Here is a 24,951-nt window from a genome sequence, read left to right on the forward strand (position 1 = left end):
ATAGAATAGTTAAGGTTGGAAAGGACCTTAAGATCATCTAGTTCCAACCCCCCTGCCATGGGCAGGGGCACCTCACACTAAACCATGCCACCCAAGGCCTCATCCAACCTGGCCTTGAACACCGCCAAGGATGGAGCATTCACAACCTCCCTGGGCAACCCATTCCAGTGCCTCACCACCCTCTCAGTAAAGAATTTCTTCCTTACATCCAATCTAAACTTCCCCTGTTTAAGTTTTAACCCGTTACCCCTTGTCCTGTCACTACAGTCCCAGATGAATACTCCCAGAAGAATAGTTCCAGAAGAATTGAAATACATCGCAGGAATCATTAAAAATAATAAAGGTGATATTAAAAGCAAACTGAACTGTTAACATTTTTTCCTATGTGTCATCCTGGCAAAAATTCTTACACAAGATCAAAATCTAGTTCTTAATGAAACAGTTCAGACCTTTTGTTTCATTATTTTATATGAATCATTGTCTTCATTATTTTACATGAATCATCTGGCAGATTACATGTAGTATTATACAACACACAGGATGTTGCTGCAATTTCTCAACAGAACTTAAAGTACTGTGTCATGGGTTTACTGTTCTAAATCTGGAACTCTAGACTGACACCAAGGGAATTAAGTTCTTCCTTTTCCTGTTATTTATAGATTGAACAGCAGTAAGAGCCATATGTTCTTTGCACAGAAATATTAACAATGAAAAAATATAATTAAATTCACAGCAGAGGAGCTTTAATCAGTATTAAATAGTCAATAAGTGAATAAGCAGAATTGGGATACTGTATATGATAAGAACACATTAAATTATTAAAACACTATTCTGAATTCCATAATATGTTCAACTATTCTTTTAAATAACAATGTCACAGTTTCCAACTTACACAGAGTAATATTCCCTTTTAGGCTATAGATAAGTGTTTTCAAAGTATGTTTGAATAATGTTCAGCATGTAGTTTCTCTAAAGGAGTTGGTGCCTCTAAGTTTTCAGCAAAGAAGCAACATATAAACAGAATATACCAGGAAAAACTCAGTTTCAATAATGAACACTTGCTAAAGTAAGCTGACATTACATTGAGCTATTCTGAGTATCTTTTACAAAGCAGGTCGAAGTAAAATATACAAGCTTTGGCAGGTTTGCATGTAGAACTATTTTGAGTGAAAAATCCGTTCAGAAATTTATGCTTTCATAAGTGATTTAGTTATGCTTTGCTGAATCTGTCAGAGATGTTACTTTTTCTAAAGGTGACATTATTTGTAATGAGGCAATTGAGACCCTGTTTCCTTTAGCATTTAAATACCCCTAAAATGCAACATTGTACTGATACGGTTTTATTTAGACTATGGAGGATGAAAGCAATTTTTAGGAACATAGTTTTGAATTTCAGTATTTTTTGGGAACATGCAAATTCACTAGACATCACATACTGGAGTGAATAGTAACAGTTATCATGGCACAGGCTCTCAAGTGTACTTTCCTAATAAGCTTTGCTATGCCAAAACTCTAGTTTCAATAATGCCTTTCGCATCCCACCCTGAAAGTTAGATTCAAGTTTGTAACTCCATTTCCTGCTTGGAAGAAAGAAGTGCTATTCATCCACATGTCATTAATCGGTCTGGCTGTGAAGAAGGGGCAGGCTTTTTGCACTCTGAACAAAATCATAGATATAATTCCTCAGAAACTGTACCCTCCATGGGCTTGTACCACATTGACAGTGGTAGTCTTTCAGCCCCTAATTTCTCCTTATACCTGATGCAGAGAACTACCTTTCTCATTTCACTGTGTAGTATTGTATAGGCCCAAATACTGATATCCTTGTGGGCTTCTCATTGACAGCTGTTGTCTCCCAGGTCTCCCCAAGACTGAGCTATGGCCAGTTAATTTTCATTTAGCTTCAACATTTAGGGAAGCAGGTAAAAAAAATTTCATGCTGTTGCTGGGACAAGGCAATGCAAAGTGAATTTTATTTCCAGCAGCAGACTTGTAAGACCAAAACAACACGCTTTCATCAATGACCATATATAAGACAATCAGAGTATCTGAGAGCTTGTTTCACTGTTACCTCTTAAGAATGGCTGTGCTTCCTGTTTAACAATGCATTCAGGAGCAGAAATAACTGATGCAGTTTTAAGGAAGCTTGGCTGAGTATTGGAAGCATGTAGCTATGATAACTACACAACTGACCGGGCTTACTAGTTGACCTAGCTTCTTTTTTACTCTGATACCCAAGTCAGTTTACCGAGTATTTATTAGGTTAGCTCAACATTGCAGCACTTTGCGCAGCATAGATAGGCTAAACGGTAGGGGGATAAGCTTTACAACTCATGCCCACAGGGAGGTTCACACATATAAGTCAATCTATCATGTTTATAAAAAAAAATAATTATAAACCTGAAGAAATAAGAGATGGAGGGTGGGGGGAGGGAGTGTTCAGCAACTTTCGCAGTTTTCTGTCACCAGTTCTTTTCATTACAGGTTGGGATATGGTGTTGCATAAACTTGTGGTGTCAAGATGGATCAAGAGGAAGTGAATAGAAGCAAGAATGTTTAAATAGTATATCCATGTTTTAAGGGTTTCTAGCCAATCAAACAGAAATACCAGGGTAGAAAGACTGGCAGGGACATCATTAAAGTTTTCCACAACCCCATTAGCTAACGGAGGAGACACCTCTGTAACAAAGTGAAAAAAAGTAACACTCAGTCAGCTAGAAAATTTTCTGAAATACTCAAATTTCTGTGTGCAGAGAGGTCAGAACATATCAAAAAGAATTTTTCCCACACATATTTTTTTGCTGTTTTCCTTTATTTTTCCATCTCCAGAGACTTCTGGTACACCAGAGTAGATGTTACTATTACTGTTTGAATTTTTGCTCCAAGTTACCATGTGCTATGGCAAGAAGTGTCATGTTCATGCTTTGCTTGGAAGGATAAATCAACACGGTACCATAGTCTTGTTTGTCACTCTATGGACGTCATTAATCATCGACCTCAAAACAGCATCTGAATTCAGAAAAGATAGACTGAAACATAAAGGACTGAACATTTATGATTTATTCTTTTGAATCAGGAGAATACTCTCTGATATAAACAATATTTTCTGATTGGGATCCAAAATGCCTCAACCAGTATTTAAGAAGACACTTGAGAAAACATGACAGGCAGCAACATCCAGACTGTGACTGTGCAGTATCTTCCATGTATGTTTCAGATGGTTCAATTTAATGTTTTAACTCTGGCAGCTCAACCAATGAGATTATGCAATTCTGGTGGAGCAGGATAAACCACAAGTAACTGCTGATGCTCCTTTACAAGGGTATATGAGTTCAGCTGCACATGAACATCATGATAACTTTGGAAATACATCAGGTATTATAACTACCATGAATTTTATGCCAAAAATTGTATCCAACATTTCTGATTGTGTAACTTTTCAAGGTAATTATTTTGAATGAACAAGAATGGTTTCCGTGTGAATGTGCTAACATTTGAATAGAACTTTACCTATAATAAGCACACAGAAGTTAGTAAAATAAACAATTCAGTGAGACAGCTGTGACTGGTAATGGGATCTGAACTAAAAACAAGATAAATTGGAACTTTGCAACCTTTTGAACAGTATAGATCACATCTCAACAAAAATACAACTCATATACCAGCTTGTCATCCATCCTGGAATTTACTTAAGGGAAAATTGACTTTAAGAATTTGTTGCTTCTTCTTCCAATACCAGCTGTGGACTATAGCACATTCCTATTGTAGAGATAAACGTGGCATCACTCATCATTGCTGTTGTTTTCAAACCATCAGGGAACATTTGGGATTTATAAAAAAATAATTGGATAAATAACTTCATAGTCTTATCCACTAGACTTCATCCAAAGGAGCAGGAAGTTTTTGTTTACATAGACTTATCAATCAAAAAGAAAGGAGACAGGAGTTTAGCACACTCAATGTTTGGCTTTCTTATCAAGAAATACAGTTTTTAATGTGTGTTGTTCTTTCACCTGTTACCAAATCATTATGTAAATTCGGGAATGCACACATGTACCATTCCAGCTAAATGTGGTCATTTGATCTTTCACTAGACACTGAAATTTGTTATAGTCCTAGATTTTACATCAAGGTTAAGGTAGTGGTTGCTTGCAATATCACTTTAGAATATTACACAGTTTGAAGAAACAGCCCTGTTGACATAGCTATTATTTCTGCTTCTGGGTTGCTTCACTTCCTTCCTATGCAGTAACAGTCACAAGCATCATCTTACAGCCAGACCTAGATCAAGGCTTCTCATAGACAAAGTGAAGAGAAAAAAACAATGGGTCGCTTACAGTTTTGTAGGAGGGCAGAAAGGGAAGGGGATGAGAGTAGCAGCTGATGATAGAATCATAGAACCAGCTAGGTTGGAAAAGACCTTTAAATCACCGAGTTCAACCATTGCCCCAAGACTGCCACGTCCACCACTAAACCGTGTAACTGTGGGCCTCATCTACATGTTTTTTGAACATTTCCAGTGATGGTAATTCCACCCCTTCGCTGAGCAGCCTGTTCCAATGCCTGATCACCCTCTTCATGAAGAAAGCTTTCCTAATATCCAATCTAAACCTCCCCTGGCACAGCTTGAGGCCTTTACTTCTTGTCCTATCACTTGTTACTTGGGAGACCAACCCCCCACCTCACTCAATCCTCTTCTTAGGTATTTGTAGAGAACAATAAGATCCCCCCTGAGCCTTCTCTTACCCAGACTAAAGACCCTCAGATCCCTCAGCTGCTCCTCATCACACTTGTGATCCAGACCCTTCACCAGCTTCATTGCCCTTCTCTGGACCCACTCCAGCACCTCAGTATCTTTCTTGTGGTGAAGGGCCCAGAACTGAACACAGGATTCGAGATGCAGCCTCACCAGTGCTCAGTACAGGGGGATGGTAGGAGAGAGGCCATGCAGCTTCTCCTGCAGCAGTAACTGCCATCTCGCAGAGCTCAGCTGCACCTTCAGTGATGGTGGCAACTTGTTTTTTCCATGCTGTAGCCCAGCAAACCAGATTTAGGTTACTTTCTAACCTAAATCTGGCAAGCAGCAAGGCCATGACTGTGCTGCAGCTGCCCCACTTTGCTTACACACAGAATAAACTGTTGGCAGTATTAAATCTGGATGAGCTTTATGGGTTCCTGCATGAAGACAAAAGTAATAGCCCAGTTACACCAGAATATGCTGTGTCCTCTACTCAAACTGTTATATGACTTCCTTGGAAACACAGCTGACTTGTGACACAAGCTTGCAAGTACTTCCCTGGTTCCCCTGGGAAAAGCACCGTGGTGTAAAACCGATGTTTAATGCAGGAGTTAAAGACAAAATAGGAAGGGAAGTCCAGCACCACCGAGCTGGACGCTTTGCCAACACAGGCAATAACTTAACAGTGACTTTTAACATCTCATTCCAAAACCCACCGGCCTCAAGCTCCGAGGCCGCTTTCACTGCTCTAGCATGCTCTCATTGCCGGGGTCCAAGCCGCGGCACCGGGGTACGGGCCGAGCTCCCCCAGCGCAGTCGGGCCCGGCGCGCCCCACGCCTCAGCCCGTCCCGTTCGGAGGGAGGAGCCGCCGCCGTGGGCGGGCCCCGCGGCCCAGTTCCTGGTATCGGGGATGGCGCGGCGGGATGGTGTCCCTCGGCTCTGCGCGCCGTACCGCCCGCCGCGCTGCCTGCCGTGCTGCCTGCTCCTCTGCCTGCTGCAGCTGGCGGCGGCGCGGCCGCCCGCCCCGCACTTGGTGCTGGTGCTGGCCGATGACCTGGGCTGGGGAGATGTGGGCTGGCACGGCTCGGCCATCCGCACGCCACAGCTGGACGCGCTGGGAGCGGGCGGCGTGCGGCTGGAGCGGTACTACACCCAGCCGCTCTGCACGCCCTCCCGCAGCCAGCTCCTCAGCGGCCGCTACCAGGTAGGGCGCGGGTCGAGGGGGACGCACGATACTGGAGGTGCTGCCCGGCGAGGCGATGCCCGCAGGGAGCCCCGGGCAGCCCCGCCTGCCACCGCCCCTTCCCGCTACCCTGCAGGGGGTAGCAGGTGGGGGGATCTCTCCTGCTTGCTCTTGGCAGCACTCTGTAGTTTGGCCTCCTTGTGTCCACAGAGGGGCGCTTGGAAGAAGGCTGCTGTGTGAAAAGCAGTTGCGTTTAAATGCAGACTTCTGGTTTGCTCGCCCGGGAGCAAATCAAACGTGGGTTTAGTGCAAGTTGTTCTGCTTCAGGAAAGCTGAGGTGCTCCCTGTGCTTCTGTTGGTTTAACAGGCATGGCAGTGTGTTGTGAAAAATATCCCTGTCCCGCTCGTCTTCTGTTTACATGATGCTGAACTGGACAGGCACGCAGTGAAGACTCATCCAGAAGTGAATCAACATCATGTGTTCTGTTTGTGCAGCATCTTTTCCAGTGCAGCATCTTTTCCAGTGCAGCATTTAAATGCGTCCTAGCCTATACGTTCTCCTTCATGGTACTGTACCTGTAGATATTTATGTGCCCCTTGATAGAGTGCACACAGACATTCTTGGTCTGAGTGTCCAGCCGCTTCATAGTCATGGTTTTCCCCATCTTTTTTTTCTGTTGTACAGGTGTAAGAATTGGACTTTATCATACTATACTTCTGCTCCTTCCTGCCCTTTCTTCTTTCCCCCCCTTGCATTCTTTTGGCGAAAGCAGGAAGGGCAGGAAGAGGACTACAACATGGACAGAAAGCAAAAGCTCATGGAGAGTTACGTGTATTTCAGAAACTTTCCCTTGCTTTCAAAAAGTCCTGCACATACACGTTAACCAGAACGATTTATGGTTAATAAATATGGTTAAGAACCTGCCCAGAGTGAGAATAAGCGTCATCCTGTATTAGTGGATGTTATCTCCTGTTGCTGTGGAATGGGTGTCTTTTCAAATAGTATTTGTCCTGTTCCTAGAAAGTTCAAGAATCAAGAATAATAATGAATAGGAAGATGTAATTGACGTTTTCTTTACCCACTCTTCATAGTCTGAAGACGTGTACCTAGAAATGCATCAGGGTTAGCTGGACATTGCTGCATCTAGTCTTAAAAATGAAAATTGGAAATGCTCATAGTCCACTTCAGGTATAAATTCATCATATGCATCTGATAATTTGATAATCTTTGTGTTGACCTTGTTACAAATGAGTAAAATAATATCAGAAAATTGATAGGTTTGGTTTGTGGGATTTTTTTTGGTTTTTTGTCTTGGGGTTTTTTTTAATAGAATTCGGAGACCTTCTGAGCAAGAAATAATTATATATTAAATATGCAGGATTTTGTTTTACCCATGGATATAATTAACAATTGCTCAGAGACTTGAGAATGTCTCTGGTCCTGTCTGGAGCTCGAAGTTCAATTGTAACCTTGCAGTCCATAAAGAAAGAAGAGCAAAGGTATTGGTTTATGAAAGCAATAGACTGTTTTTTATTATTATTGTTTTTCTCTCATTTTTCAGAGGCAGTGAAAGAAACCACACTGCTTTGCTAGCTTGCGTCTTTCACTATATTAATAATCTTTTTTGTAACACTGCATTTACAACAACAACAAAATTTTTCTAGGTCCTGTTCCAAAGAAAATTAGTAACTGGTAAGCCGTTTGTAAGAGTCTACTTACCTACTTGCCACAGGGCTTATTTGGTTTAAAAGTCAATTCAAGGTGTTGGTAAAGTGATGCTTGAAAAATTAGTCATGCAGCTTGCTACACTGGAGTGCCTAGTGGACTAATAAAATCTGTTGTCTTGTGGTTTACAGGGTCTTGAAGGTTTTGTGCTTTGACAGAGACAGATTGCTAGAAATATTTAGTAAATAAGCCGGCTATTTATACTTGCACACATACGTTTTCTGGCCTTGGTTTAAGGTAGTGCCTTTTTCTGGTGGAGATAAGGAAGCTAACGAAAGTCAGCTTATGGTACAGAGTAACTGCAGAGGTTCCTTGAATCAAGCAGAATTTACTGATTTGAGTACCATTGTCAGTCATGCTTTTGTAAAGAGATAAAAAACTCACCACTTGTTAAGATTGGAAACTTAAGTGGAGCTATCAAAGGTCAGATCTAGGCACTGTCAAAAACTTGTGTCACCTTCATTACCCAAATGCTTTTTCTTTTTATACTGCTTGCACTCATTTTAAGTATGTAAATCAATATATAGATGTGTATATATAATGTCCATTTAGAAAAGAATGATGCTAGAATAATGGTAGGTAATGGGTTTAAACCTAAACAGGGGAAGTTCAGGTCAAATATAAGGAAGAAGTTCTTTACTGTGAGGCTGGTGAGGCAGTGGAACAGGTCACCCAAAGAAGTGTAAATGCTCCATCCCTGGCAGTGTTCAAGGACAGGTTGGACAGAGCCTTGGGCGAAATGGTCTAGTGTGATGTGTTCCTGCCCATGGCATGGGAATTGGAACTTGATGATCTAAATGTGCTTTCCAACCCAAACCATTCTATGATTCTAATAGCTTTCTTAACTTTTATCATCCCTTCCACCAGTGACTGTTCTCTGATACAGGCAAAAGGTTGGTAGCTTTGCCTGCCATGCACTTTTTTGCCTATCTCCATCCTATTTAAAATTTCTCATTCCATGTTGAGAGGTAGTCCCTGGACTTCAGACAGATGTAATTGTTACCTGTTAGATTTTTAGATGAAAACACAAAAGGCTTTGGTTGTTGTTTGGGTTTTGGTTTATGTTGAGGTTGGTTTTTGGTTGGTTGGTTGGTTGGTTTGTGTTGTTTTTCTTCATAATTGCACTTGATTTATGCCTGGAAAGATCTTGTTAACCCCTGTGGTGCTATTTCCTTCTCTTCCTTCAGGCTACCCCTGCCCTCCACAGGAGCCTGTAAAACTGATGCTATCCTCTGATGTAGCTATGTTACTTTTTGTTCCTGCTTATAAAGTAGCCTGCAGGAACACACTGTAACTGATCTCCCACCCTTCTTTTATCCACTAGATCCATACAGGTTTACAGCACCAGATCATCTGGCCGTGCCAGCCCAGCTGTTTGCCACTGGATGAGAAACTCCTCCCAGAGCTACTTCAAGAGGCGGGATACGTTACTCACATGGTGGGGAAGTGGCATTTAGGGATGTACAGAAAAGAATGCCTTCCAACCCGAAGAGGATTCGATACTTATTTTGGTAATGGTTAGGTTTAACATGGGCAATAAATGTGGTATTAAAAGTTATCAGAAATGGCCCATTTCTCCTAAGAACAGCAGACACACTATTAATGTGTAAGTAAATCAATACCTGGGCATACATGTTTCCGGGGTATAACTGCTTAAAATAAGGTAGTGCTTTAAATGCATGCCCAGGACGTATAACTTAAGAAAGTATCATAATTATTGGGAGTCTCCAAAGAAAGTGTTTCTTCCTTGAAACAAATCAATATTTGGTTCCACATTGGTTAGAAGATTTAAGGAGTAGTGGTTGGTTTGCTTTTATGTGTCTTTAATATGAATGTTTTGTGTTGTATCAGACTGTAGACATGGCTTGCTTTGCAAATAATGTTACACTTCTAAAAGCTGATATGTTTAAGAGAGAAACAGACATCATAACACACTGTGTTCATGCTTTGTAAATGGAGTAGCATTGGTTTTCCTGAGCTTGTGGTGAGGAAGATGGCGGGAGAGCCTTTATAAAACAGTATCCAAAAAGTCTGTTGCAGGAACTCAAGAGTTAATGAAGTCAAACTCTCTGACTAAAAAAATAATGCCAGAAATAGATTTTCCAGGTCTGTGTTACTTGCAAAGCAACTTGTAGCTACATGTTTATTCTTCCTCTGGCAAAGGCTTCCGTCTCTGTATTGATTGGATGTTCATTGGTTTTCCCCAAGTGTCACAGATGTTATGTCTGCAGTACATCTCATTCTGCATGGTACTGAACACAAAGGGGTCCACCTCCACTTGTTTTTTTTTTTTAAGACATTTTCATTGAATGGAGGATTTTGAAACAGTTTGTTGCCTTCAAAATAACTTTGCAAGCTGTTGACAGTACTGCTGCTCACTTCTACAGCTGAGAAAGTAAGGTACAGAGAAACTTAAAGAGGAGTCTGCATTCCTCTTGTCTGACTTTAGAACCTGGCTATGCTACGTGCCGTTTATAGACAATGACAATCCAAACTTTAGGTGAGAAGAACTGTTCCCTTAGCTTGTTTAGCTCCTTTAACTCTTTAGGTAGCCTGGGGCCATGGTTTCACAACTGAATTAAGCTAACATATATATATATATATGGATCATAACAGCTCATTGCTTAAACATGTATGCCTCCTCCCATATCTTCACAGGAGCTTGGGATCTTTTTGATGGCATAGACCTAGGTAGGCTGTCAGTCCTCATGAAATCTCACCCTGTGAACCAAGCGGACTCTTAATGCAGAAGCCTTAATCCAGGCTGGCTCTGGGTATGGTTGTCGGGTGCTCAGTCTGACATTATTTTTCAGAGAATGTAGCAGTTTAATATCCTATAATGTTCATGTAATTCTAGTTGGCATTGATTGCAATTAAGGGCATTTGATTCTTTGGCATAATTGATGCAATGACTCCTCCAGCAGGCACTCAAAGTGGAAAAATGCAACTTGCGGCACTGAGTACATGGATATAGGCAGTCTGCCCACAAAATCAATCCTTATGCTTTGACAGCAAAGCCATTTCTTTCCTCGAAATAATGTATTAGAATTATATATTGTATTTAAAACCAAGCTTCATTCTTTCTGTACCTACTTTTTTGCACAAGTAACTGAAGTAGAAGCTGCTGAATAACAATTTAAGTGCTGTCCCTCCATTTTGGATTCTTGTCCCTAGATTTAGTTTGATTTTGCAGAATTTAAGAATATATTTTGAAGATTCCTTTTGGTTTTTTTTCGGGGCATTAGGGGATAAATCTGAAACCTAATTTCAAAAGTAATAATTACTGACATTCAAATGATTTTGAAGTATTTTGTTTATGATTGATAAAAAGTAAAGGCACTTCATGCTTAACAAGATAGCCCTTGATAGGTGCAAACGTATACCTGTAGAATTATTGCATAGTTTTTCTTGTGGGTATCTTAGTATTCTTTCTTTTCACCAGTAGGTGTCAGCAGTGGATCAGAAATTATAGCTGACTAAGACCGCGGCATACTTGGGTGTTTCTGCATAAATAAATAAAACAAATTCCAAACTTTCTAATAGAGAAGTCTTATGTAAAAAATACAAATATACAAAAGCATACCAGCTAAAACTCAGAGCAGTATAAGGGTAGGTCACTGCCTTTTCTATGAGTGCATTAGTTTAATGCTCATGTCTTTGATGTCAAGTTACACAATAGAAAGTCACTGAATGGCTTTCAAAAGCCGTTTCAAAAGTCAGGGAATGTCACTACAGATAGTCAAATGGTGAATGAAAGTTTCATCTCAAAACCACTGATGTTTTGACATTTAGTCTTGACTTCTTTACCCTGATGTATGTGTTTATGTGACATGATGTTGGCTTGCCTGCTTATTTGACATCTTCTGTTCTAGGCTACCTTCTGGGGAGTGAGGATTACTATTCTCATGACCGTTGTGTTCTCATCAAAGCAAAGAACATAACGCGCTGTGCTCTGGACTTTCGAGATGGAGAAGAAGTTGCAACTGGGTTTAAAAACATGTACTCCACTAATATATTCACAGAAAGAGCTATAGATCTTATAGCCAGTCACAAAACTGAGAAGGTACAGTCAGCTGCTACAGTCAGCAGCTGTTACTTTGATAACTTCAACAGTAAAGCATGTTTGATAAAAAATGTTAATGAAATATTAATGGAGAGGCATGTGCTTGAACTGTAGTTTGGGGCTCTTCAGCAGGGTGCATAGAGCTAAATGTGAGAAGTAGTGCTGGTAAAACTTGCCTTCTCTCCTGTCAGAATCACCTTTGGCTGCGCAGCCCTGGCCTGCCACCCTTCTCCATTTCTTTTTTAGTACTACAAGTAAGGAATTTATAGAAAATACAAGTAATAAATTTATGGAAATGATTTAGCATGTAGTTTTCTCTTCTAAAAAGAAAAGGAAAGCTTAATGGGAGAAGTTTCATGGGAAGAAACTCGTGACAACTGTGTTACGAAGAAAAGATACATCTGAGTCTTTTTCACAGCTTCCCAAAAGCCCTTTATCAAAGTTTGATTGGTTTATGTTTAGGGATTGGAAAAAAGAAGTGTAGAAGAAATCAAAAGACATTCCCTGCAGGTGTTGATGAATCAGGGCTGCTTTTATTGTGGTAACTTTTTCATATAGTACTTTATGTTCAGCAGTAACTTTTTCATGTAGTACTTTATGTTCAACTGATTTCCATTCTGTCCCTTCCACCCCAGCCCCTCTTTCTCTACCTCGCCTTTCAGTCTGTCCATGAACCTCTTGAGGTCCCTGAAGAATACATGAAACCATATTCTTCCATTAAAGATGTAAAAAGACGCCATTATGCAGGGATGGTGACCCTTATGGATGAGGCTGTAGGAAATCTTACTGATGCTCTGAAAAGATATGGTCTTTGGGACAACACAGTTCTTGTTTTCTCTACTGGTAAGTTCATTTAAATATTCTTTCAGTAATAACTTTTGATACTGTGTCTAACAAGCTGACTACAGAGACATTTTGCCCCTCTGTCTTTTCTCCATGTATTTTCTAACTACAGAAGAGTGAAGAAAGCGAAACAGGACTTTGTAACAAAAGGAACAGTTAATCTCCCTCCTTCATGGCTTTCTTAAGCATGATGAAAACAATTCTGAGTAAGCATCTGTGCAAATGTGGGGATACTGCTATTGGTGCAAAAGCATCATTGTAGAAACTTGGGAGTGGGGTGAAGTTGAAGGCATCTTACTTGCCACTGCAGTTACTGAGTATCTGTCAGATTGAATCCTTACTGAAAGCGATCTACAAAATTCATTTGTCCTGAGCTATAGGTAGCTAATCGGTCTATATATTGCCGCATGTTGCATGAAGCACAAACAGCCAGACTGCAGGTAGTTTGAAGGCAAAACTCTTTCCCTTGCTTTCATGTAAGATGTAATTTCTGGCTTGCTTGAAATATTTCACAGGCACCTTACTCCCATGAAGCAAAGGTCTGTTAATAAAAAAGCGAAGTATATGATGATGCAGTCTAGGTTGCTAAATTAAGGGCTAAGTTTTGTATCTACTAGCACACGATCTGGTTTCTAGATCATTAAGGTAATGCAAATAATACATTACAATGCAGTTTCTTTTATTTCCAAATTAGGAATGAAACAGAACCTTTTTGAGATACAGCTGCTTGGCTGAATTTCAGGAACATAGTTGATCTTGTTTAGCTGGGAGTGAAAAGTAGCCTTTCAATGATTACAGTTGCTCTTTTGCCCAGGCTTTACATGTTAGGACTGTCAAAATAGCAGATCTTTCTCTGTAAACACAAAATCCCAAACAACAAGAAAACCAAACCCAAGGTTAATGAAAATGCAGTGATGTGTTTTGAGTTTAGCAGCTGCTTCATATAGTGCTTGGAATCTTGGAATTTCATTTTGAGTTCAAACCTGTCTGCCTTATGGTGTTACACTGTGTCCAGGTTTGGCTTTAGTAGGGTTCGATAGCTCTTCTATGCCTGTTTCTGTTTGTGATGTTTTTATATTTAGAACTGAAAGTAAGCAAAGCCATATGGAAAATGATACCAATATTTATCCCATATGGAAAAAATTCAGTCTTTGCTGGTGGGGTCCTGATATGGTTATTTCAGTAATGTTTGTTCAGTATATTGTGGAATAAAACTAAAGACATCTGAGCTGGAATTACAGAGTATGACTGAATTAAAAATACATTTTGCTTTTGTTTGTAAAACATTTTTTTTCCCAAACAATGGCAGTATACCCTGATTTTTACAGTAGTTATCTTGCAATCAATTACAGGTACATTTCACCAACAGTCAAGCAGTTAGGAGAATCCACTGTCTGCCCTATCTAATGGGACTTATCTTGAGCTAATTGATGTTTTAAACTGCCATTAGGGGAATTTAGTATGATTGAAATGCAGAGAAATTTGACCTAGATCAAGCAGGCCAGGGGGCAGCAGTTTGAGGTTTTTCAGTGTTATCTCTTCAATTCAAACAACTATTCTTTACAAGCATAAATATTGCATACATTAAAGATCCAATTTCAAAAAAAAAAAATGTTGAAAACATTAAATATTAAAAAACAAAGACAAAAAAAAAGAAAAAGAGTGCTTTTTTAGATTTTATTTATTGCTTTTGCAGGTGCAGTGTTTTAAAATGGGCATTGGAACATGGCTGAAAAGAAACAAAAGAGGGTCTGCAATTAAGCATCTTGTGCAGGGAGTTGTGCTATGTGAGAACCCTCTGCACAACTTTCAAGTCCTTTGTAATTGCGTGTCTTACTGTGCAGTGGAAGCCGTAATATAAACATATATTTATAATACAGTACCTTCAGCTCCTGAGTGCATTCCTGCTCAAGGAAACTGTGGCCCCTCTCCCCGCCCCAGGTGCTGTGCTGGTACTGGAGACCCTCTTCTTGCCTGGTGCAGCAAGATACATACACATTTTACCCTACTATCTGGTATTCTCTCCAAGAAAGTTCTTCCCATGTTGTGAGGTTAAGAAAAATTTAAGTTTTTAAACAAAGACTTCAAAGGGAGAACCTAGGGAAAGATAAAGTTACCCATAATTTCCATAAGCAATCTGTGTGTCTCCTCTGCATAGTAGTTAAACACACAGGATCATAAAAGCACTCTCTGTTTTGTTACAAACCTGTATGGTTTGATAACTGTAGTATTGAAACCTGTAGAAGAAAATTAGGATCCTACTTTTATGGTAGTTTTTACTAGATTTGTTACTATTCCCTGTTCAGGTATGGCCAAGATTCACCCTTGGATATTTGTATATCTCACTGTTTCAAAATTCCTCCCCCAAAAGTAATTTACAAGTGGTCATTTGCTATTGTGTGCTATAGCAAGTAGCACTGCAACATAGAGTCTTCCAGTTGATTCCTTCACTGTGAAATGTTGACTCCAAAATTAGAGAGCTCTTTTTAGTGAGTGGTCATTGAAATACTCTAGAACATGATATAATCTTTGCTGTCATGGTAGATTTAATTTTATTAAACTCTTTTGTGTTTCTTCTTATTTGTATATATTATGGCTCAACCAGGATTGCCTTGAAAACATGCCAGTTGGCAAATGGAAATACTGCACATTTTAAAAGGGCCTTGTAAAATGTGTAGAAGAACTCTAGTTCCTCCCTAAAGTGGCCTCTTGGACACACCAAGCCAAAGTGAAGTAATCTGGTCATTAGCAAAGTCTGACTCCAACAGTACATGGTGTAAATCAACATCTCTGGTCTTTTTGAACAGCTACACAAGTTAATTCTACATGTAACTAAGAAAAAGATGAGCTAGTTCAACGGTATGTGGTGTTATATTTGTGTATCCAGTAGTAGCTTGAAAAGTCCTGACTGGTGTGACATGAAAATGGTTTGCTTTAATGGAGCACATTTTATACTGCAGGTACAAGTAAGCCTACACTAATGTGGTGAAAATGAAGTCATTGCCTGTTTAAGCGAAACAGATAAGAATGCGTGCAGTACTGTCTTGGGTACCTTTGGCCTTTTATGTATGTGAAATCAAAAAGAATGAGATGTAGGGTTTATTTTTCTTTTTACTAAATGTAAGAGACTGTAACTACTGGCTTTCCTGAAGAGGGCCTTGATTTAGAATAAAGGTCATAAAAAGCATTCAAGTGGTACGAATTTACCTCAGCACTATTAACACTGCCTTAGAGTCCAGATTGTGCTTCAGATATAGACCTATAATTTCAGGTAAGAAGTACAAATTTGCTGTAAATACCACGTGTTTATAGTTTCTACAGTGTATTACAAATAATTTTGGTGGAAAGTTGCCACCATTAGAGCAAAGGAATCCAACCTCTAATTTCAGTTCTGTATTAAAGCTACTATCCTTTGTTTTATTTAACTTTCAGCTTTTTAATATACTAAATAATTTTGGAGCTAAACTCCTTACTATTTTTTCTTCCAATATGCCTGTTAATTCTTAAAAGTGGCTTATTGCTGGAGTGTCTGGTGGTTGCCGTGAGAGGCCTTTGAACAGTAAAATTCATGAAACTTTTCAAGCCTTGGTTTACATTGCTAAGAGGAAACCACATAAATCCTTTCCATAATGGAACATGTGACAGTGATGACTGTTTTCAGTCCAAAAGAGGGTCTTTTTATCATATTAAAATTATGATTAATAAGAGCACAGATGGTTTTGAACATACTTACCGATGTTTATACAGTCCCTCTCTATCACCCCTAGATTCTCCGTCCACTTCTTCAACTTCATATTACCCTATTAATTTTTTTTTTTTCTCAGTCTCTTCCCACCCTCCTCCATCCAGTGCATTGTGGGTTTTTGTCTAATAAAATGTCAGGATTTTTTTTCTCTTAATTCCAGCTCTTTCTTCAGTAGAAATCGGGATCTGACTTTCACTGGTTCTCTGAGGGCAGATTTTGTCTTCTCCCTGATGTCTTTGCTCCTGAGTGACTTCTGCTCCTTCTCTTTTGCTAGTAGGAGGCTTCAGAGAGACTTTTAATTGCAGGTTGCTCAGGCCAGCTGAAGGACAGATTGGTTAGAGCAGTTATTCTCTGTGTGTGGTGTCAGAGGTGCTCATTTTGGAGGTTGTGTTTTCCCTTTTTTTTTTTTTTTTTTTTTTTTTAGCAAACCTGCACAATTACAGATCTGAAGACCTGCTTTAATTGGTCTTGTCAGGAGGTTTTGAGAGGTTTGGTGCCTTGCCAGTGAGGAAGATGCCTGGGCATCTACTGCCTGAGCATCTGCTGCTTCCTAAGAGGAAATAAACACAGATGCCTTAGCTGCAAGCACCTTCTATCAGACTAGTTATTTGAGTCCAGACAATTCCAAATAATTTTCTATTTCCTGATTATTTAAGCTTGTTGTTATACAGGCAAAAGTTGTGGCTGATCGCTGTACTTGCATTTGTCAGACTTGTTGCACGTCAGTGATAAATTGTGAGAGGTGCGTGTGGCTGGTGTTTTGTATTCCATTGTTGGCTTTTATTTTTAGTCTTTTTCCACATTAAAGTGTGGGTGATAAGAATGAATTTTGTAGAAATAAAAGAACATCTTTTGTGCTATTGACTCTAGATGTCAGTGAGACATCTAGGCTGATTTGTAATAAATTATCAAAGGTGGAAATGTTATCATATGATGAAAATTAATTTCAAAATAAAAACTGAGAAGATGTTGATAGTCAGTATTTTCTTCCTGTTTTGAAATCCTGTGAAAACGCAAAACATTTTGTAGGAAATTTTTATCTTCCCTTCCTTCTAGCATTAACCGTTCCCTATCTACTGTGCTTTTTCCTTGCAAAACCTGACACTCCAAACCGGAGTTCCTGAACAGAGGATGACCTTGTGCAAAAGACACTTCTTTTTTCCCTTTGTGTTTAAAAATTCCAGCATAACTGGAATCTTGATATTTTTCCTTCCTATTTTTCAGCAAATGCCAGTGCTTAAAGTGAAGTTCACTTGTAAATGAAACTCAGAAGTTAATTTTGAGTGACAAGCTGGCCATTTTTGTGTAAAGCTTTTGCTTAAGCATGCTAATAGTTATCCTACAAATTTTATCTTGGTCTGATATGAATGCTAAAAAAAGCTCATTTTACATGCTAGCAATGTTTAATAATTTCCCACAGCTCTCACAAGGTTGTCTTAAACTATGATTACTTTTAAACTAATCTAGTTTATTCTCCATAATAGTGTTTAAGAAGCCATTATTCTTGCCAGAATCTTCTACACTGGTCAGGTTCAGTATTCTGTCACTGGGACAAGTCCAAAGTTTTCTTGATTATGTCTCATTTAACTTGTTACCACAGACATATGAACACTGTCAGGTTATAGCTGTTGTTTTTAGGTTAAAATTTCCCCGTGTTTCTCTTATGTTTAGTGATGGGGAATGCGAGCATGGACCTGACACAGCAGGGTCTGTAACTTCTGAGTTACTAACCTGTTTAATTACTGAGACTGCTTACAATGAAAGCAGTCGCCTGAAACTGTCTGCACTAGGATTGCTTCTATCATGAAAGCGGTACTGGGAGACAAAAAAAAACGGGAAAAAGAATTCAATAGGATGAAAAAGGACTTTGTTCACACAGCTTTTGTAGGGCTAAATTTGTAACTACTGGAATCTTGGGTACATCAAATACAATTTTTTTCCATGAGATCAATTTTCCCTTTGTGTTCCCCACTTCCTCCTCCCCCCCATTTAGAAAAGTCAGGAGAATAAAGAGCCAGTTCTGATGAGTTACAAAAAAACATAGAAGTTGATTTATCTGAGCACGACTCTGTAAAAGTAGCTCTGTAAATGCTCTGAAAAGTTGCTCTGATGCAGGAAAGGTATTATGATCTCTTGATGGAAAATAAAAGCCCTATGGGTGTATTTAAAGCGCAACAAAAATTACATTAGTAGAGTTTTACAGTACAAGGTGTAGTTTTCTGTTTCTATTGTCTCTCTAATGAAAGGATTTTAGTAGGTCTTCCATAACATACACACACACAAAAAAATCTGTATTAAGCACTGAAAACATAATAATACATCAGCACTCTGAAGACACTTTTTTTTACTAACTTTTCTGCTGCTTCTATTGAATCTTCAAGGTTATTCTTTCCACTGGGGATATACAGCATCAGACAATAACAGATATTTTTTCATCAACTGATCTTAACCAAATGATTTTGGTTCATTTCACTGGAAATGTATGTTTCATGTTAGCTGTAAGGAGGAGTGTACTTGCATTTCTGTCACACTTGCAGCATGACTGAAAAATGTAGCAACAAATGGATTGTTCAGATGCAATATGGTGGAGCGGGAAGAACTCAGTTCAGAGTTCAGAACAGAGTTCAGATTAAGGGCAGTTATTCTCTAATTCGTGCTGCAAATCTGTTATTCTCAGTGTAGATCTCTGATGTGTATTCTGTACTTTTTTAATTTACTTTTTTTAAAATGAAATCTCAATGGCAGCTTTGCACTTGGAACATGTACAGAATAGGCATTATTTGTGCTGTGAAGATCAGACGGGAGAAATTTTCCCCAAATATGATTCTTTACCATTATTATCGACAGCACTGTCTGTTTAACTGAGAGTTACATCCAAGAGCTGAAATCACACAAAGAAAGGGCTGTGAAGTCCTGTTCTGTGACCCTGACTTTCAGCAAGAATGTTGGAGGTCACAAATTAGATGCGCTTACAGAGCTGTGCCTTAAAGCTGTCTGATGCTTGCTTGTATTGTGTCTGGGACTAGTAGGTGCTATTTAATTCCCTTTCATATATACAAAGTTCTGACAGAAAACTAGAAAAGTTATGTGTTTGGTGTGATGTTTTCATAATTTTTTTTTCTTTTTGAAAGCAACAGCAACTTTTCTGCTTATATCCATCACTTAATTTTTTAAATAAGTAAATATTAAATGGTACATAATGGCATCATATCTGCTAAATAACTGTGGGGGTTTAAAACTATTGTATCAGTGTTTCTTGTAGTTCCCAATGTGTTTTATTACAGTGAACAATTGAGTGCCTCCAGAATTTCAATGGTGTTTAAAACTATACAAAGCCCAGTTTTGCATTACGGAAGCGATGTCGGCACTTCACGTAAACAAAACTGCTGTGGTTTAGCTTTTCTGTAGTCTCCCCATCAGAAATAGGCAAGATCAAGAAAGGTGCAGGTATATGGGTTTCTTCCCAGCTTCTGTCTTTTGTTTATCTTTATCTGAGGTTGTTTGCATGTTATTTCTTGTATTTATTTTCAGTTGCAAACGTCAGAAATCTGCTTTGTAGAAATATCATAGGTAGTGTGAGTCACTTCATTGACATGCTCTGTTGTACCGAGACACTAACATTGTTAAATTGCCTTCTTAAGCTCTGTAAGTTACATATGAAATACTTTCACAGTTGAGTTTTAATATACTTTCCTGTTCTGCTTCAGTCGGATGGACTCTCACAGTGACCTCCATATGGTTCTGATTAAGTATAAAAGCACGATCGCTCATAAAGCCCCAGACCTTCAGAGGAGCAGTAGATATATAACATGTAACAAATGTTTACAGAATTAAACTGTGGATGAGTTGGACATACCATCTTATTTCTGCCATCTTTTTCTGTACTGGTTACACCCAGTATTGTCTAGTTGTTAGTGATTAAAGGAACCTTATGGTCACTAGTATTCAAGGTTGAGTTGCATTTGATTTTTAAAATGCAGTATTACAATATCAGAAGGAAAAATAAAAGCTCAGCATTGGAAAATCCAGGATTGCACAAAGAAGAGAAAGAAGTAATATCTTTATCATCTGCCTTAGTTCATCCTCTGCTAAAGGAGTTCTGCTGCCTGGCAGAATGGTGGTACAGCGGTAGGATCACTTTAGATGCTGTGGGATTCAGGATTAGAAATGTGTTTCTGTTGTTGCTCTTTACAGCTCATAAAATGTCCTTATAGAGTAGCAAAAGAAAAGGGGGAAAAAAGTCCCAAAATCATGTAAGTTTGAATTTCTTTTTAAGCTTTCGTCATTTTGAGCTCAGCTGTTGCGCAGTGGAAATGTATCAGAAACTTAAGGAGAGTGAAAGAATTTGTTCCTTCCTTATTTTAGTAGGGCCTGGTGAGTATAGGTTTCTGTTTGTTTCTCTGCCCATCTTAGGTATTCAAATGGTGAAATGTGTTCCACTTTCTGTGGGAGACTGTCTTCTAATGTAACACTGCGGGTGATTTCTGAAAAGCATAGAAAAACATTGAGTAAATAAGACTACTCTCTGAATGCAACCATCAGCCTATTCCTCATGCACTCAACAGTTCATCCATCAAATCCATGCCTCTCCAATTTACAGAGGAGTTGTGGGAACCATGTCAAAGGTCTTACAGAAATCCACATAGATGACATCTGTAGCTTTTGCCTTATCCGCTGATGTAGTCACTCCACCACAAAAGGCCACTAGGTTGGTCAGGCAAGACTTGCCTTTGATGAAGCCATGCTGCCTTAGCATGGCTTCTAGGAGGATCAGTTTCATGGTCTCCCCAGGCACAGAGGTGAGGCTGACAGGTTGCTAGTTCCCAGGTTCCTTCTTTTCTACCCTTTTAAAAATGAGTGCAATGTTTCCTATTTTCCAGTCTCCAGGACTTTACCTGGCTGCTAGGACTTTTCAAATATCAGGAAAACTGGTGTGACAACTACATCAGCCAGTTCCCTCAGGACTCTGGGATGCATCTTGTCAGGTCCCATAGACTTACGTAGGTTTGGATTCCTCAGGTAGTCAAGAACCTGGCCTTCTCTTACAGTGGGAGGGACTTTGCTCCTCCAGTCCTTGTCTTGTGGTCCATCCACTCAAGAGGAAAAGCAAGGTTGCCAGTTAAGACTGAGGCAGAAAATTTGAGCACCTCCTTGTCCTCATCCATTGTTACCAGTTTGCCAGTCATGTTCAGCAGGGAGGTCCACTTTCTTTGAACTTCCTTTTCTTCCCAGGATACCTGTCTCTGCTTCCATTGCCTGTGCATCTCTCCTTCTTGCCCTTTAGTTTGACCAGCAGGTGTCAACTCATCCATGCCAGTCTTGGCCTTCCTCTACTGATTTCTTACACCTGGGGATTGGGAGCTCTCACACTGCATGGAAAAAGCATCCTTAAAGATCCATCAGCTCTGTTCTGCTCACTTGTTCCTGAGAAGCTTCCCAGGGGGTCCCATTGGGTAGCTCCTTGAACTGCTGGAATTTTACTGTCCTAAAATTCAGGATCCTGACTTCGCTCTTCGCCTGACCAATATCCCTCAAGACTGTGAACTGCACCACTGCATTATGTTATAGAAGATTATATAAAATTATCAAAATAGAAATACCTAGCTTTTTATTATTTTGTATTTCAGTATTTCTTTAATTGTTTAATAGAATAAATTCAAATAGACTGAATTTTTAATTTTATAGACATAAATTTTTAATTTCCTTTGTAACTGATTAATGTTGTTTTGAACAGCACAGAACTGTTTCACACAAAGCTTTCATATCTATTTAGAAATATTGCTTCTCCAGGAGGCTTATTTTGTCAATCATGGACAGCCCTTACTTCTATGAATCAGCATAGGAACATAGGGAAAATCACTTGGGACAGAAACATGCAATATTTTCTGATCTGGGTTAAGGGTTTGGAAGAAGCTGCAGGTATTGTAAGATGGCCTTAGTCAAATATGCAGTATCTGAAAAACATTAGTTGAATCCCTGTGCTGAAATGCTCTGGATCTGTTTTCCTTCTCTGCTTTTTAATCTTTTTCATACCTATATGTTCATATAAGCTATGATTTGGTTAGTACCTTTGTTTTGTATATTTATGAATATTCCATAATTAAAGAGTGCTCCAAATAAACATGTGGCTGAAAAGTAAACTCTACAGAAGAAATGGAGAACTTCCAAATAAAAGCTCCACACAGCTGTCCTTCATATCCGTTTTTCTCTCTCACTTTCCGTTATTCCATGTTATTTTTTTGCATAGAATATGAAAGACCTGTATTTGTGGATAATTTTACTTTAGCATGCATTAATGGAGTAAGATTTTCCCTATCTGCCTTAATTCATGGGAAAGTAAACCCAGCAGCATTTACTTAGAGTGTCAGAATATAGATATGCTGAATGCTAAGAAGGGCATACATTGTACAGATTTTTGAGTTAAAAAACAAACAAACAAAACCCCAAAACATAAACACTAAAAATCCATAAATGCATATTAGTTATTCCAGATTACAATTGATTTGTAATAAAATATTTTAAGATATTGTATCAATTAAAACTGATTGACTTTAAAAATGGAAGGAAAGATTTGTATCATAGTTTTGTGCTCTTATCTATAGATTTTCATGATCCATCTGTTTTTCTAAGATTTAGAAAGGGTTTAAGCATGACGGATCTGGTGTTGTTCATCTCTTGAGCATGCAGAAAAGAAGGAATTTTTTTTTATGAAACATGGCTGGGAAATCTAATGGAAAGTTTTAATGTTGGGGAAAAATCTGTAAAATAACAAAGGCTAGAAGATGGAAAGTGTGCATCTTCAGAGCTAATGAAGTTGAGCAGGGTGAGTTTGAAAGCAACTGTGTACATTAGTCATGGATGTTAAGATTTGGTCATGTAAACGTCTGATGTGAAGCTGGCTTGGAGAGCTTACTGCAGTGTCTGTTGCAGGTTTTTTAGTTCTTCGTACTAACACTTCAACTAATAAGCGAGTTTTCGCTACTTTTGTAGGGATCCTTGTTTGTATTTTTCCGTTCCTTACAGCTCAGTCATAATCTTTCCTCTGCTTTCTCTATATACTAACTGTCTGCATGCACTTTGCAAATCTCTGCAACTTTCATGTGCCTCCTGGGACTGGAATATCTGTCTCTTACTATACAACATCTATCTTTATGTTTCTCTTTAAGCAAGAAAAAACACCCTCACTTTTTATCTGAACTTTGACCATGGCTGCTATGTGGAATGCTGCCTGTGCCTGCTCTTAGGTTTGACTTCTAATTGCATTTTCTCTAGTTAAAATATAGCCAGAGCTTTGTGTACATCAAAGTGAGCTGACCCTGATTTCTGTATAAAGATTACAGAGTTGCTTTAACTTGGTTGGGAAGAACCAGAAATCTGCAGCAGTAATTCTACTTATATTTTAGAGTAGATGGCTTTAACAACTAGAAATAAAAACAAATAATGCTATGACTGTAGTACATGTTTTTAATTATTAACTTCTTGTATACCGATATACATCTTTAAGCTATGCAAAACAGTACTATTGATCACTGCAGAGAACTACCTATATTGGAGCATTGTGCTGCTGATATCTTGCAAGAAGATATTTTATCAAATTAACGATGAATATATTGACATCCGATACACCAAATTTAGGGGTGGTTTTAATAGTTACATCTCTTTAAGTCCTTCCTGTTTGCACTGCAACATTGTAACACATTTTGCAATCAAATACGCATTTGTAATGAGTGGATCTTAATGACAGCCTATTCATGCTTTCCCGTCAAGTCCAAATTTTTCAGTAGTCTTCTTCTGTAACTGTTCTCATGGACGTAAAAAACCCAAAGTGCCTTCCATTACTTTTCTTCCACAATGTTGTATGTAGTTGGAGTGTGACTGGAAATGGTATGACTTTGTATTGGCCTACTTGAATGTATCACACATTACACTGTCATCAAGCTGTATTCCAGCGCTTTCAGTGTGTTGAAAAAGCAAAGCCTTTGTTTAAAACAGTTTAATATTTACATTTTACTGGCCACAAATGGTTCACACTGACTACGAGAGATAATTGCCGCTGAAATTGCAGTTCATCTGAAAGTCAAAGGTATCAGAAAGAATGCAAATGCAGAAGAAATAAAAGGAAAAATGCATGCCTCAGGAGGAAGAATAGCTGTGTAGACAGTGATGCTGATGAGTTGGACTAAGGTTAGGGGCTTTTTCTGCCCACAGGTGTCTCCCTTCACAAGTGATTGCCCCTGAGGTCTCTCAGCTGTGTTCAGGGACTGCATGTGGCTTCCTGTGATTCTTTCCAAGTGACCTTGAATAGCTCAAACACTGCATAGTTACAGTTGCTTTGGTTTATTAATCCAGATATTTTTGATGCAACTCTGTTAAGAGTAAGCACACATACAAGTATACTACTGTTTTTTAGGGACTATTGACCTCTTGTATAATCTGAGAGCTTTTAATTAGCTTAAGAATTTAAATTAGTTTAGTCAGAGCCAAAAGAGCACATCTTGCTGCAGCTTAAGGCAGAAGAGGAAAGAGGCTTTGGGAAAACATGGACTTGAAGACCTTGACTAATTTAATGGGTCACTTGTTCTGTAATCCTGAGAGAGACTTGAAGTTGGATTTTTGACGAATTAGTAACTCCTTTGTCAGAGTGGGAGTAGG

At 38.9% G+C, this 24,951-nt stretch overlaps 1 protein-coding gene across 1 annotated transcript in view; it reads left to right on the forward strand.

The window, feature by feature from the left end:
• Nucleotides 1-5,649: 5,649 nt before the first annotated feature.
• The window catches only part of ARSB (arylsulfatase B), a gene marked incomplete at both ends in the record, with an annotated part of 64,925 nt that continues 45,623 nt past the window's right edge, over nt 5,650-24,951 (forward strand). Inside the window, 4 exons of the mRNA XM_080638281.1 lie at nt 5,650-5,943; nt 8,973-9,159; nt 11,521-11,711; nt 12,347-12,554. Of these exons, the coding sequence (XP_080494407.1) occupies nt 5,650-5,943; nt 8,973-9,159; nt 11,521-11,711; nt 12,347-12,554 (880 nt within the window). The remainder of the gene's footprint in view (nt 5,944-8,972; nt 9,160-11,520; nt 11,712-12,346; nt 12,555-24,951) is intronic.

This window comes from Psittacula echo (genome assembly GCF_963264785.1).
Source record: "Psittacula echo genome assembly, chromosome: Z".
NCBI lineage: Eukaryota > Metazoa > Chordata > Aves > Psittaciformes > Psittacidae > Psittacula > Psittacula echo.